General features: G+C 36.2%; 1 protein-coding gene across 2 annotated transcripts in view; it reads right to left on the reverse strand.

Moving 5' to 3' along the window:
- Positions 1 to 5898: 5898 nt before the first annotated feature.
- RERG (RAS like estrogen regulated growth inhibitor) overlaps positions 5899 to 15966 on the reverse strand; it is a 124698-nt gene continuing 114630 nt past the window's right edge. The window contains exons 5-6 of one of the 2 annotated variants that reach the window (XM_082742380.1): positions 14749 to 14937; positions 5899 to 6098 (exon numbers count right to left, since the gene is read on the reverse strand). In XM_082742380.1, the coding sequence (XP_082598506.1) occupies positions 5985 to 6098; positions 14749 to 14937 (303 nt within the window). In that variant the 3' untranslated portion in view covers positions 5899 to 5984. Of the gene's footprint in view, positions 6099 to 13197; positions 14938 to 15966 lie in introns of those variants that run through there. The other variant, XM_082742379.1, reaches the window with a different exon arrangement.

The following is a 15966-nucleotide window of genomic DNA, read 5'->3' on the forward strand; positions in this document are numbered from 1 at the left end:
GCTATTTCTCCAGTTGTGAAAATAACTGTAAAAAATACACTTCATCTAGAAGGATGACTGTAGATGTAGAGCTGAATTTTCACATAGGTCCTATATTAATCTGTGAACATGGAGTCCTCTATATATGAAAACAAATATAAAGCAGAAATCTGTGAGCATGTTTTAAATTCTGAACATTTTAGAGAGGTCAGATGTTTCTGAATGGGAGAAAGAGGAAATTTATAGTTCATCTGGGTGGGCAGAATGTTGTGAATTATAAGCCAAAAGTGATTTTAAGATAGAATAGGGAGAAGCTGCTAATTATATGACTTTGTTAATACAGATAATCGAGATAGCTAAACACAGAGTACCAGAGGCTCTGATTCAAAAATTACATAAAGGAAGAGCTAATGATGAGGCACCAGACAAAATTCACACAGAGAATCTAAAAAAGATCTTTTTCTAGGGGTGAAATAGTGGGAAAAGAAGAAGAGATATGAGCTGGAACAATCCAGGAGTGGGTCCTTGAGACAGTTTCTTTTCATTAGAGGAATCACAGGAAGAACCTTAAGAATATTTTCTGTAGTGCTTTGATAGGGAGATGCCCTTGGCTGTTTTGTGGCAGGAAACCACCTCAGATCTAATATCTGAGTATCTCTGGGGTATCTCTTCCCAGGTCGGGAAATATCAGTGTGCCCCAACCCATCTACAAACAATGGAAAGTTGACAGTTCTTACCTACCACCTGGTAACAGCCACAATGAAAGGAAAACACCAAGACAGTCTATGTTTTTTAGATAGAAATGATCCCCCTTTTACTTCTGGGTGAGAGCAGCAAAGAGAAATATGTCCACTGACACATTAGCAGTTTCACGTGAAGCTCCGTTTTGTTTGCCTTAATGTTTTAGATACAAAAACAACAAAAACAAACAAACAAAAAATACCCTGTTGTAGATCCCCATTCTCCTAGAACTAGAATCTCACTGCATGTTATCAGGCTCCACTGCATGGAGCTGGTCTTTTCTCCCGCAAGAGGAGTCAGAAACAAACATGGCCTTGAGCAATTAGAGTACCCAACTGACTGACCACAGTGAATGGTTTAAGGATAGGTTTAATATCCACATCAGGACAATCAAGGTCTGTAGGGTTTTTTCCAGCGCTCTTTTCCCTGGGGTGATCATAGCTGGTTTTATTTTTCTTGACAGAGAATGAAGAGAGACCATATCCTAATTCTGTTTTAATTCCCTGGATCCATCCATGCCTGAAGCCCTTATCCTTGACCTTCCCACTCATCCTTAAGCCAGATTGCATAGTTTCTGTCAGCTATGACGAAAAATGTACTGACTAATACAGATCATGTATTTCTTATGTGCCACAGAAATGAGTTTGTTTAAAAAAAAAAAGGCAATATTTATATGGAAAACTCTGAAGAGAAAGAAGAAAATAAAATATATTGCACTGTATTGCACTGCTTCTTGGGCTTAGGCTCAAGTTACCAAAAATCCCCATGATAATAGAACTTGCCCTGGAAAAGTTTATGGACCTTGTTTAACAAAAACAAGGCTAAAGGGTCAAATACACTTATAAGTATTTATTAAGTTCACAGGAATCAAGCAATTTAACATTGAATACATATAATGTTATTGATATTAAAGTAAACTTTAATATAGATATCAATTTCTATATACTATCTTTGATAGCTATAAATTTCTTTTGAAATTTTTCCAGAAAGTGCTCCTTCTCATTCCCAGCAAAGTGGTTTTAAATTTCCTTTGCTTTCTTGCATACTTAGTATGCTTTCTTGCATACTAAGAAGGATTAAGTCTAAACCTCCCTTCAAATGGTCAACGCTTTCTAGATTTTTTGACTTCGAGTCATTTGTGCCTAAATCTCCAATCTTTCCAATGATGCAGAATAATCTGAATGCTTGAAATGGGAAAAGCTTCATGTAACTTTTGTAATAATTTCTGTATGTTTTTCTCAATACCTGGGCTAAATAATTTTCACTCTTCCTTTGATAAGTTTAGGCTGTAGCACAAATCACAGTCTTGTCCAGGCAGGATTCAGTCTCAACACCTCCTCACAAGCTCTGGAGTGCTTCCTTTCCCTACCTACAGGATATATTACAGAAGTCTTTGTCCTGGTTCTGACATTACTAAGGTTGTTTAGCAGTTTAATCATTCATGGGCTACTGAGAGGAACTGACCTCTTGGGATGCTGCCTTACAGGCATCAGAAATTAATATATTTATCTTTTTATCCCCATTTTTTTGATATATTTCTGCTCAATTTAAGTGAGGACTGCCCATTAAAGAAAACTGATAAATTGATGCCAAGGCTATTTTAAGACACTATCTGTTCTGGATATAAAAACAAGATTATTATATGGACTTTGGTATTCAGATTCGTGATGTTAGCCTGAGTTCTCTTTACTATTTCAGTTAAACAAATATTTATTATTATAAAGTTGGAGGTGAGAAGCTTTATTAGAAACTCAACTTCATTCCATCTCTAAGAACTATGTAAATTAACCAGGTGCTTTTTTCAAAGGTGTTATAACTCTAAGAACATTGGACAACCCTGGCTCCTGAAAAGTAATAAGAATTGACATATCCCTTTATAGGGTAGGAAAAAACAATAACAATTTAGATACTTCCCTGCCCCCATAAAAGTCATAGATTCTTCAGAAAATAGATATATTTGATATTGGTTTCCTGTGCTCTTTGGCCCAACAGAAGAGGTTGTTTTAATGTATACAATCACCACTTAGGAAGCTTGCTAAAGTACAGAGTTCTGGGCAATATTCCCATATATTCCAGTTCAGTAGGCCTAGGTTGGGTCTAGGATATAAATTTTAAACAAGCTTCCTAGATCACTCTATTGAAAGTGTTCCATGGGCTATATTTTGAGAAACATTGCCCCAAGGGATAGAGTGGTCAGCTGTTTCATGATACCCCAGGGATTCCTACAGTCCCTCCAAGCTTCGTAGAAAGGGAATAAGGTTCTTTGTTATTAGTGCTCCAATAGGTTTTGACTAAGATGGAGAAAAATGGAGGAGAAAGGGCTATTTACTTATGGGTTCAGGTCCCCACTGCCCCCACCAATGGTTTTACCCCTGACTCTAACAAGGATATGATTTGCAACATGGAAGTAACATCTGGTGGCTTGGCAGTCCAGAGTGTAGCTCAGTGTTTGGCCAAGCAGAATTCAGTACTATTTGTGGGCTGGCGCCCAGGAATTACAGTTGGTGAGAAGAGTTAAAATCTGCTTTAGTTGTTCATGATGCTTTATAATCACGGTCAGGTCATTTATCAGATTCCTACATTCGTCCAGCATAATTTCTGTTCCCCACTCTGGCTGTGATTTTAACAGATTGTTTCCATCAAGGTGGTAGCTGGAGATAGGATGCTGATTCACTGTTAATTAATTTTAGCTGGGAAGAGAACCACAGCAGTCAATGTCTTGTTTTATGTCATTGTTCCGAAGATACTTGGATAGACAGTGCTTTGCTTGCTTCGTTCTCACCTGTCCTTTGATCATATTCCTTTTCTTCTGTAAAATGTTTCCCTTAGTATTCTAGTTGACTTGAGCGCATAATATTTACTATTAACTAGAATTAGAGTAGTAAAGCAAAGCTTGCAAACTGGAACCCATTTTTTGTGAAAAGTCAATGTGGGTGTGCAATGTCTCAAATTTTCCATAGAAAAATAGTTTGATAAATGTTGTGTAGATAAGTAAGTCTCCCTTTGCCAATTTTTTCACATTTGTTTTTTCCCTAGGTCCAATAGGATAAATTGGCGAGAAAAATTAGCAAAATGAATTTCAAGATTCAAGTTGTATGTGATATAACTAGGCTTAGAGACAAAAGCTGAGCAGAAAAATGAGAGCTGGATACCCCTTCTCAACAGAAAAATAGAGGACTAGCATATTACTAATTTTGTTATGGTAGCTGACTTTCTTATATGTGCTTCATACAATGAAAATGTACCAACAGACAAGTAGAGTTGCTCTGTAATATACAAAATATGCTCTGTTTTAGCTTGATACAAAAAATAAGCAGGTGGCATCACTCCATGCAGTAGTCGAAGTCTGGAAAACATGTTTGCAAATAGAATTTTTATTTAAAAAATTACATATTAAATTTTCTGGAGGTGGAAAATTTTTAAAGGGAATCCTCTAGTGATTGTTTTTTAAAGGAAAGCTAGCAATTCTTTTCATAAGTTCAGTCCTAATGTTTCCATTTGAAAACAGTATCGTATATGAAGGGCCAGGAGAATGTCACCAGGCCATCCAGAGACCTGTATTCTAATCTCATCACTATTTCATGACTTTGCTATAGAATTGAGAAGATTGTATTAGATTATTTCTAAGAACACACTCACATCTAAAATTTCAGGATTCTAATATCAAGTTTTCAATGACTGGCCTTGTTCAAAATAAAGGAGGATTAAGACTTAACAGATGTTAAAGTATTCTAAAGCTCTACCATCCATTCCCATAGCCACTAACCACATGTGGTTAACCATTGAGCTCTTGAAATATGGTTGGTCCAAATTGATGCGTGCTGTAAGTGTAAAGTACACATTGGACTTCAAAGACTTACTGCAGAATCTTGTAAAATCTCTCATGAATTAATAACTTTTATGTTGATTATATGTTGCAAAGATATCTTGGGAATATTGCATTGAATAAATCATATTCAAATAAATTCCAAGTATTTCTTTTTTAATTTTTAATTTGAACCTAAAAATTTAAATAATTTAAATTTAGGCAATTAATAATGATCTAATACATTTAAAATAGAAAAGTTTATGGCTCACATAATGTTTTTATTGGACACACAGCTCTAAAGGGATAGCATATCCTACAAAAGAACCCTCCCGAGATCGTAGAACTCTCCCTGTTACTCATGGACAGCCTTAATGATATAGAAGAGGTTGTTTGAAGATTAAAACATTATTTTCTAAAAGTATAATTCATTAGTCCTGTGAGGCATATCACCATAGCCAAGTGAGTTTAAGCAATGCTGTGCCCCACTTACTGATTTGTTAGCCTAATAAAAGCTCAACTTTAAGTCACCGGGTTAATGAAAGCTACTTCTCTCATGTGAATCCACAAATTCATCTGAAACAATCTTCTTATTTTTAAATGATAACTGGTAATATTCTATAGACTCAAGGAAGTTACTTTGGGACATGCTATTGGATTAGATAATCCCCAAAACCCTTTTGTCTGTTGTGGGTTTACAAGCAGTTTATAGAAGCTCATCCCTTACAAATTGTACTTACTTCTTTGTATGCATGCTTCTTTTCTAAAAAAGCCTTCCCCTCTTCTACATAAACTATTTTCTTTTACTTTTCTAGGTGATTTGAAATATTACCAGTTAGCTGTGCTTTTTTATCAATCACCCTTTTTAAAGAATTCCTAATTTGCCCCACTCTCCTAAGAAGGTATATAGTCAAAGATTCAAGATGGTGGGGAGGGGTGGAGAGAAGGACCATAATGTGTGGGAAGGCAGCAGGAGAAATGAGGGATTCTGAAAGATATTTTTCCTTTTTGAAATGTTACATTTAATGTATTTCTCACCAAAAAAAGTGCTGTTATGGGTTAAGCAGACTGCTATGGACTAGCTAGGGAACCTAAATATGATTTATAACTTGGCTTTCCAGGGAAATTGCATCCAGCATTCCAAAAAGCCAATTTACAAGCAAACATTAGGAACAAAAATTTTAAGTTGGACACTACCAGGGTATAGATTGACTCAGAAGCTCAGGGAAAAAAAAAAAAAAAAAAGCAATCAATATCCTTTATTTACTTCAATACCTTGATTCTCACCATAAGTCCCTTGCTTTTCCAAACAGTGAGGAGAAGGGAAGAATGACAGAACACATGTATTTTATGACAATGTTTATTGGATCTCATAAATCATAAAAGGGTGTCAAGAAGTATTGTCAAACACATCCCTAGGTTACTAAATAGTTAGGTTTTTATTCTTAAAACTACCCCTTCATAAAATAGCTAAATAATTTTCTTCTCTCATAAAAAATGTCAGGAAAAGACAAACATATGCACATATGCACTCTCTCAAACTCAGGAAGCCCAAACACTCCTTCACAGGCTCCTAGGGAAAAAATGAAATGATGTTTTGATTCACTAGAATAGAATGGTACATTCACATGCAATGGGCCTCTGTTGACTGAAGTTATTCAGCCAAGGAGGCTGAAATGGTATAGGAGTATGTAGAATTTAAATGAAACCCTTATTTTAAAAGTAAAATATTGACCATTTCTTAGGAGTGGAAAAGATGTAAATTAAAAATGTATTCTGAGATGTTGAATATTTGTTTTAAATAGACTTCGGGAAGGTGTTCTTTGACTTGATCCACTTGCTGAATGAAAGATAGGTTTCTTTTTCTAAATTTTTGAGATATAATTTGTATATAATAAATTAACCAATTCCACATTTACAAATTGATGAGTTTAGAAAGTATATAAAGTCCTATAACTACTACTACATTTATAATAGAACATACTTCCATCACCCCAGAAAGTTCCCTTGAGTCCCTCAGTGCTCTCTTCCTGTTACCTTCAGACTCTGGTGACCACAGATCTGCTTTTACTATTGTTTTCCTTTTCTAGAATTTTGTATAGATGGACTATTACCATATGGCAGTATCCTGTGTCTGGCTTCTTTTACTTAGCATAATGCTTTGAGAGTCATGCAGGAGTTTGCTGTGGTCAGTGTTGAATGGCATTTCATAGTGTAGATACACCACAGTTTGTGTATTCATTCACTCGCAGATAGAAAGTGGACTTGTTGCCCAGCTTGTGGGCTTTTTTTTTTTTTTTTGAGGGGGCAATTATGAATAATGATGCTGTAAATGTTAGCAGACAGGTCTTTATGTAGACATGGGTTTTTATTTATCTTGGGACATAGGAAAGGATTGTTGATTAAGTACATGTTGAAATTTATCATAACTGTCAGCCTGTTCTCCAGATTGGCTGGACCATCTTCATCCCCACTGATGATGTATGAGAGTCCCAGGATGTAGACATTCCCCCCAATATGTGTATCATCAGTCTTTTTTTTTTTTTTTTTTTAATTCTAGCCTTTCTAGTGGGTGTGTACAGGTAATGGAGTGTCTTTAACTTGTATTTCCCTATGTCTGGTGATGTTGAACGTCTTTTCATATAATTGTTTGCCATTTGTATATCTTCTTTGCTGAATTAGCTATTCAAAACCTTTAACCAATATTTTAACCAGAATGTCTGTCTTATTATTGAGTTCTGAGAGTTCTTCATATATTCTGGATATATATCTTGGTGAGATATGTATTTCCCATATTTTTCTTCTTACCTGACTTGCTGTTGCATTTCCTTAAAGTTTCTCAAAATAATAACTTTTTAATTTTGTTTTTATTTGTGCTTTTGTGCTCTAAGAGATCCTTGCCTAAATCAGGGTCACAAAAATTTTCTTCTATGTTTTCTTTCTTTTTAAAATTATTATTATTTATTTACTTGACACAGAGAGAGCTCACAAGGAGGCAGAGAGGCAGGTGGGGCGGGGGGGGGGGGAGGAAGCAGGCTCCCTGTTGAGTAGAGAGCCCGATGTGGGGCTTGATCCCAGGACCCCAAGATCATGACCTGAGCCGAAGGCAGGAGCTTAATCCACTGAGCTACCCAGGTGGCTGGAAGTTTTATAGTGTTAGTTCTTTTATTTAAGTTAAAGATCCATTTAGAATTTAAATTTTGTATATAATACAAATTATTGGTTAATGTTTATTTATGTATTTTGCAGACAGATATGCCATTATTCTAGCATCATTTGTTGAAAACAATATTCTTTTTCAATTGAATTATCTTTGTACTTTTGCCAAAAATCAAATCAGTCTTACGGGATGGTTTACTTCTGCTCATTTTGTTCTGTTCCATAGATCTATATGTCTATCCTTATAATAATAATATATTATCTTGATGGGTAGAGCTTTATAATAAGCATTTAAAATCAGGTAGTATAAGTTCTTTAATATTATCCATCTTTTCAAAAATTATTTTGATTATTTTAGGTCTTTAGATATTGGTTCAGTATCAGTTTTAGAATCAGCTTGTCTACCTTACAAAATAGCCTGCTAAAATGTGTGACTGGCAAGGTGCCTGGGGGGCTTAGTCAGTTAAGCATCTGCCTTAAGTTTAGGTCATGATTCCAGGGTCCTGGGGTCAAGCCCTGCATCGGGCTTCCTGCTCAGGGGTGAGTCTACTTCTCCCTCTCCCTTTCCCCCTCCTCTCCCTCTCCCTCTGCCCCTTCTCCAGCTCACACTCTCTTTCTCATTCACTCTTCCTCAAATAAGTAAATAAAATCTTAAAAAAAATAAAATTGTGATTGACATTTTGTTCAATCTGTAAATCAAATTAGAGAAAATGAACATCTTAACAATATTGAGTCTTCCAACCCATGGACATGGCATATCTCTGCGTTTATTTGAAGATACCTTAGGATTTTCTATGCAAATCGTCATGTTATCTGCAAATGAAAACTATTTACTTCTCCATTCCCTTACCTAATTGTACTATCTAGAACCTATAGAATAATGCTAAGCATATACATACTTGCCTTGTCCCCTCTCTTGGGGAAAAACTTTCATTCTTTCAACATTAAGTATGATGTCAGCTTCAAAAAGTTTGAAGAGTGAAGAAGTTTTTTTTTTGTTTTTTTTTTTTTTCCAGAGTGAAGAAGTTCTCCCCTAGTCCTAGTTTGCTGGGAAATGCTTGGCCTCCTCAAACTGATTTTTGTCTCCTCAACTAAGTAAGACTGCCAGGCTCTGTTTGGGTATATACTACTTCCTGCAACTTGCCATTTGGCAGTACGCTGGCATGATTTCAGTTTACCTCATTTTCTTCCCTTCTCTCTGGGATCACTGTAATGCTTGTTGTTCAAAATCTGAAAACCATTGTTTTATATATTTTGTCTGATTGTTTTGACTTGTTTAATATGTAAGGGTAAATTTGGTATCTGTTACTCCATCATGGTAAAATGAATGCTGCAAATTTAACACTGAAAATAAAATTCTATTCCTAGTGAGGTAAAGTAAATCATGTTTCATTCAGTCATGAAAATGAAGCTCAGCTTCAAATAACTAGTAGTCTTAACTTGTTTAGGAGTGGCATCAGCAAGATGGCTGAATAAGACCTCCCTCATAGGTATCCTTCCTGCAATAATCTGGCATTTATCCATGGACAAAAGTGCCTTTATGGGAACTTTGAAAACCAGGTAGGAGATTCTGAAACTGTAGCTCAGTCTAAGACTGAGGATGGCCATTTTGAGAAGACAGGCTCACAACCAGGTGGCTGATCTGCCAACTACAGTTACAGACACAGAAACAGGCTCCACACCTGTGAGAACTCAGCTACTGCCCCCTTTGGTTTTAAAGTCTATCATCTGCACCATAGGCTAAGGGACCCAGGAGGAGTCACAGAAACCTGTGTGTTGGTAAAGACATACAGACCTCAGTGCCTTCTGTGGACCCTGACATGCCCCATGAACAGGCTCCAAGCCCTCTCAGTGGTGGTCTAGGAACCCCTGGAGGTAAAGCCCACCAAATCTGGTCAGACTAAAAACTCTGAAGTGGCCCTATCACTGGGGTCCAGCCCATCCCAGCCAGTCCACGGGCCCCTGCTGGAGACACTCCCACCTGCATACCTGGAGGTCCTGAAAGGGCCCAATACTAAGCATAAGCTCCCTCTTACCTGTGTCACAGGGAACTGACAAGGAAAGGCAGGATAAATTCCAATCTGGGCCCCTAAAGATCATAAAAGGGTCCTAAATACAGAAAATTTTAAAATAAATAATATTGGAGAAACTAGATATCCACACACAAAAGAATGAAATTGAACTCTTATTTTATACCACTCATAAAAATAACTTGAAGTGGATTAAAAACTTAAATGTAAGGCCTGAAACCATTAACCTTCTAGAGGAAAACATAGAGAAAACTCTCTGACATTGCTCTTGGCAATGAATTTTTGGATATCACATCAAAAGCACAAGCAACAAAAACAAAAACAAGCAAGTAGAACTACATGAAGCTAAAAAGCTTCTATACTGCCAAAGAAACAACAGAAAGAAAAAGCAATCTATGGAATGGGAAAAAAATATTTGCAAGCTGTACATTAGATAAAGTGTTAAATATATATATATATATATATATATATATATATATATGGAACTCACAGAACTCAATAGCAAAAATAAAATGAAAAATAATAATCCTAATAAAAATGTGTAAAGAGTCTGAATAGAAAAATTTCCAAAAAACATACAGGTGGGCAACAGGTACATGAAAAGATGCTCAACATTACTAATCATCAGGAAACGCAAATAAGAGCCACAATGAGATATCACCTCATACCTATTGGAATGGTATTGTCCAAAAGACAAAAGACAACAAGTATTGGTGAAGAAGTGGAGAAAGAACCCTAGCGCAGTGTTGGTGGGAATGTAAGTTGATACAACCAATATGCAAAACAGTAGGGAATTTCCTCAATACAAACAGACCTACCATATGATCCAGTAATCCTATTTCTGGGTATGTATCAGAAGGAAATGAATTCACTATCTCAAGGAGATAGCTGGACCCCCATGTTCATTGCAGCATTATTTACAATAGCCAAGATGTGGAAACAAGTGTTCATCAATCCATAAATAGATTATTTTAAAAAGTGAGATAGATATGTACATACACATATTTGAATATTATTTAGCTAGAAAAAAAGGAAGAAATCTTGTCCTTTGTGACAACGTGGGTAGACTTTGAGGGCATTAGGCTAAATGAGTCATATAGAGAAGTCATATATAGAGAAGACATGTTATATGATCTCACTTATATGTGAAAACTAAAAAAAAAGTCATAGAAACAGATTATAGAATAATGTTCATCATAGGTGGGGGCTAGGGAGATGGGGAGATGCTGGTGAAAATCTCCAAACTTCCAATTATAAGATGAGTAGGTTCTGGGGATCTAATATTCTGCATGATGACTATCTTAACAATGCTGTATTATATACTTGAAAGTTGTTGAGAGAGTAAATCTTGAATACTTTCACCACACAAAAAAGGTAATTATGTGAGGTGATGAATATGTTAATGAACATTATTGTGGTAATCATTTCACAATACATACACGTATCACATCATCATGTTGTATACCTTAAACTTACACAATGTTATATGTCAATTGCATTTCAATAAAGCTGAAAAAAAAAATGGGCACTGGTTTCCAAGCATAACCAATAAATTTTCCTTCAAATTCCATTTTGGAACAAACAGTTGTAAGGTATCAAGGCATAGTAATACCCAAACCTAAAAACTTATTCTTAATGTTGATCACCTAATAGGAGCTATTTTAACATATTATCAGGCTCAATTTTTAAATATCATGCGTCTGGAGCTTGAATAGACAAATAGACCAATGAAATGGACAGTTCAAAAGCAGACATATATGTATGCTAACCATAGCATTTCAGATCTATGGAGAAGATATATTTATGTCATTTTTTTCCCCCTCAGAATCCTCCAGAAACTTTTTAGCTCAGGACAACTCAATTCAACATTACTCTGATTAAATCTGGCCCAATGAACTGTCCACTCCCTTATAATCCTCAAAGTGGACATAAACTGATTTAAGAAGAAATCTTATTTGGCACTATCCTTTGAATATCAATTGTTTTGTTTATCCATGTACAGGTAAGTATTACACATGTTATTTGAAAGAAAGATCCCGAATTATGGGTTCCTCCCCAGCGCTGTGAGACATGCAAACCCAGTATTTAGAAATAAAGTTTTTTGAATATTAGAAGAAAAACAACCACAAACAGCAAATGTTGGTAGTGGTAGTGTGGGGATAACAACCCATTATTATTCAAGAACACACAGGTTTCCATCATTAAAATATTCTATTAAAAAGCCCAACTTATTTATAACCTTCATTTGTGGGGAAGCCTGGGGCATGAGAGGAATAACTAATTTATATTTGTGCAATCTCATGTTCTTCTGTAATTATCCGTTGGCAGGTATGCCCGTGGTTCTTTGAATTTTTAACATGTCTGGATTTGTACATATACGTCTAGGGAAGTTGCTGGTGTTGTTGACTGTGAATTTCCCTTCCTTAGTGTTTGACCCAACATGGCACTCAGGTTTTTCACTATGCTTCCTTAGGAGCTTGTTCTTTATAAGAATTGGCTGAAGTTGTCTGCAAGTAGAGGTATGAGACAGTGAAAGAGACTGTGATTCTGGAGGATGGCAACATTCAGAAAATAATTTTACTCTGCTTTCCCCTTCCAAACCCTGTCTAGAAATTACTGAAAATGAATCACAGCCAGGTGACCTACTTGGTCCTCTAATATGCAGTTACCTAAATTTGCAGTTTTATGAATTTTTGACATTTTTTTCTTTCTTTCAGGTTCCTTATTTTTTCCTTTCTTTTAATACCTTCCCTCTGCTCTGTCTTCCAGTTTTTTGTTTTGTTTTTGTCCTGAAGAATGATATAAATGGCTCTCCCAAATGTTTTTAGTTACTGCATTCACAATCACCTTTCATGTCTCCATATTTTGGTTCCGTGCTATTCCTTTTGGCTAGAATATTTTCACCATCTTTCTTTCCTGGGTTACTTGTATGTATTCTTCAGTGTTCAGCTAAGACACTATCAAATGTACTAAATTGTTTTAAGTTATATGCCCAACCCATATATAAATATCTCCAAATGAATGAATGAAAGCATAAATGAAGCAAATATTCCCTATTTTCTCCTTCCTGTATCTTCATCCCCACAGTTCCAGAACAAGAGCTATATGTCAGTCTACTAATATATACTAATCCTATGAGCTCTACATCTCACTGCCTCTCTGGGTTCAAATCCTGGCTCTACCCACTAAATAGCTATGCAGTCATTTTTCCTTCTAGCTCAATATCTTCATCCCTGCAATTGTGAGCATAGCAATATTATCTGTGTAGGGTATTTGAGGATTCAATGAAATAATACATGAAGTGCCTAAAATAGCACCTAAGCATGCTACAGAAATAGCTGTTATTAGGAATAAGAGCTCATTTTTTTTTTATCACTTTCACTGCTTTGTCAACTCTACAATTTGATTGTCTACTCAAGTTTTTCCTAAAAGTACAAACTTTTCATGCTATCACAAGAAAGACTGCTCAAATGTGACAGAATGTGAAAATTATGCTTTTTATTTTATCACATAAAATAGTTACACCAAGTTGTCCAAATGCATTGGTGAATTAAAGCTTCCAGCTCTTACAAATTTTTATACATATATCTATGCATTTATAAATACACACATATGTAAAAGATATATATTTTCTTCTAAAATAAAGTGCCCAAATCTTGATATATGGGGGCATAATAGGGAAAAAAAAATCATGAAGTTTAATCAGTTGCAGACTATACTTCCACAATCTAGGAATCTGTTTTATACACCTTTATTCAGGGATACTGAACTTCAAACACTCATTCTTTTCTGAATTCTAAGTGAATTAATTTATCCAAAATAATAGAAGAAGTCATGTAGACAATTTAATGAATCAGAGACTAATTTTTTTACTGTGCCCGGCATTAGAGCCTTGGCTCCCCAATGGAAGGGAAATTTAGCTTCATTCTTAATTTCCTGTTTTTTGGGCGTTGTCTTTCTGCTAAGATGATAAACAGAGAGACAGAGAAATGAATCAAACATCTCCAATTCTGAATCCTCTGTTAGCATTCAGTGAAGTTAGAGTTTGGTGAAAAGTCTCTTAATGTCTTTACATTACCCTGGGCTTGGTGAGAAATGACCTAGCAGGATTTGAATTGAAGGATCCTTCTGCCTCTTACAATGAAATCTTGTTGAAGCCACAGAAGAAGAATCAGAGTACAGTGATCAAAAGCTCATTGAGAACCCATTCAAATTGAAATGGAACTCTACTACAGTGGAAAACGTTGTGAAAATGTGCTCAAATTTAAGAACAAAATAAGAGTTAAAGAAAAACTAAACAATTTGAGATAATTAAGAAAATCCTCATTTCAAAGAGGAACTAGGGCTCTACGCCCTGCTCCAGTATCTCAGTGGCTCTTCCAGATTTTTTACTGTATTTTCTATTACTTTCCACTTTTAAGACGATCATTTGAAGTCTTTGACAAGGAATGGAATGTCAAAATGCCTTAGAAAAGCCTTCAACCTATTCAAGCAAGGTGAGGATGCCTAAAAATAGCTTAATATGAACCCAGCCATTTCAGAATCTCTGGTGATTACAGGTTCAAACTACAATAGAGTGTATCTTATTCAAGCAGGAAAAGGGGAAATTGTCTGCACTAAAATTGCATAAACACTCAATAACTTCTCAACATATGGGAGACCTGGGAACAATGGGAAGCCCAGACATTTCCCAGAGTCAGTACAAGGAATGGAGTATTTTCTTTTACTTTGGGCAGAGGAAGGGGGAAAAAGAGCAAGAAAGTGTTTCCAATTACCTGGCCTACCTCCATGGGGCCTTTGCAAGAACAGAGCCACTTAACTACTGATTTTGGTGAGCATCTTATTAATGGCTTGCTTGACATGCGTGGTGGAACTGCGTCGCCTCGTCTTGCCCTGGACCATTCTCCTGCGACGCACCTCTCGACACAGCTCATAGAATATCTCAGTGATGTTCCCTTCTCCAGTGCAGGCAGAACACTCATAAAAAGCACAAGCCAATTCTGTGGCCAGCTTCTCCCCTTCTTCAGTACTAACCTGTCTGGAGTGGTCCAAGTCAGCTTTATTTCCAACCAAGATAAGAGTCACATTCTTGGGCTTTTTTATCTCATCCAGGATGTTCTTAAGGGGCAGCACTTCCTCAAAACTTCCTCGGTCAGTAATGTCATAGACCAGCACAAAGCCTTCCCCCCATCGCATGTGTCCCTCTCTCTGAATGGTATCTTCCTGTTGACAAGGAAACAATGGCAATTGGGGAGTTGGAAGTCATCACAATGTGTAGATGCTTTTCATGCCAATAATGAGTCCTTAATTATTATTCTTTATATTTGGTGTCACTAAAATTTCTTGATTGCCTATAGAAGCTTCCTTTCTCAATCAGTTTGGAATAGGAGTATTAGTTACTCATAGCAGGATATGTCATGGAACTAGAAATGTTCTAACTGCAGAGACCTTTAATTTTCTGCTTCTGAGTTTCCTCTTGCCATATCATTAAATCCATAATTACAAGAAGTATAAAGAAACCATCTTAGTTGGGCACACTGCCTCCAAGGATTTTCATCACAAAGAATTGGCGAGTAGGTAACAGACAAGTAGACCTCACAAAACCCTTTAGAGATCAGATTAAGAGGCACAGCTTAGTGAATGGTTTTGATTTAATTTTTGATTTAATCTCTTTTGCATTCAGATTCTAGACAGTTGGGTACCAGGGACAGAAAAACAGGGGGAAACTGTAGAGAAAGTCAATCTCAATCTCAAAGCCAGGGACTTTTTTTTTTTTTTTTTTCTAAACACCTCCCAAATATTATAAAGTCCCAATAATGGTAGAAACTCATCTGAAGTGATTTTCAAAGGAGGTGATCATTCTTTCCTAGGAAAGTTGCACATGAGATTTCAAAATGCACAGCTTTCATGGGCTCAAATAACCTTTGCAGGCATGCAAGTCCCTGCCACCTCTCTCTAGAATCAGGGTTGGGTGCCAGAGAAAGCACATATAAGAAGGAGGTGGTGATGAGAAATAAAAGTGTCTTTCTTGGGTTAAATACTTAAAGTCGTCTTCAGATCATAGGTCACTGATAGAGCACTATGAAACCCTTCAGCTCCCTAACTTTCATTCTTAGTGATCATTTTATTCTTGAGAACTAAGTCTCTCTACAAACCTATCTGTAATCTCAGAACTGACTGCCATCAGGGCAAACTTATATTAGCTTCCTTTGTAATGGATTGTTTGTTGAACAACTATGTGGTTCAAATTTT

Source organism: Mustela nivalis (genome assembly GCF_964662115.1).
Source record: "Mustela nivalis genome assembly, chromosome: 7".
Lineage (NCBI taxonomy): Eukaryota > Metazoa > Chordata > Mammalia > Carnivora > Mustelidae > Mustela > Mustela nivalis.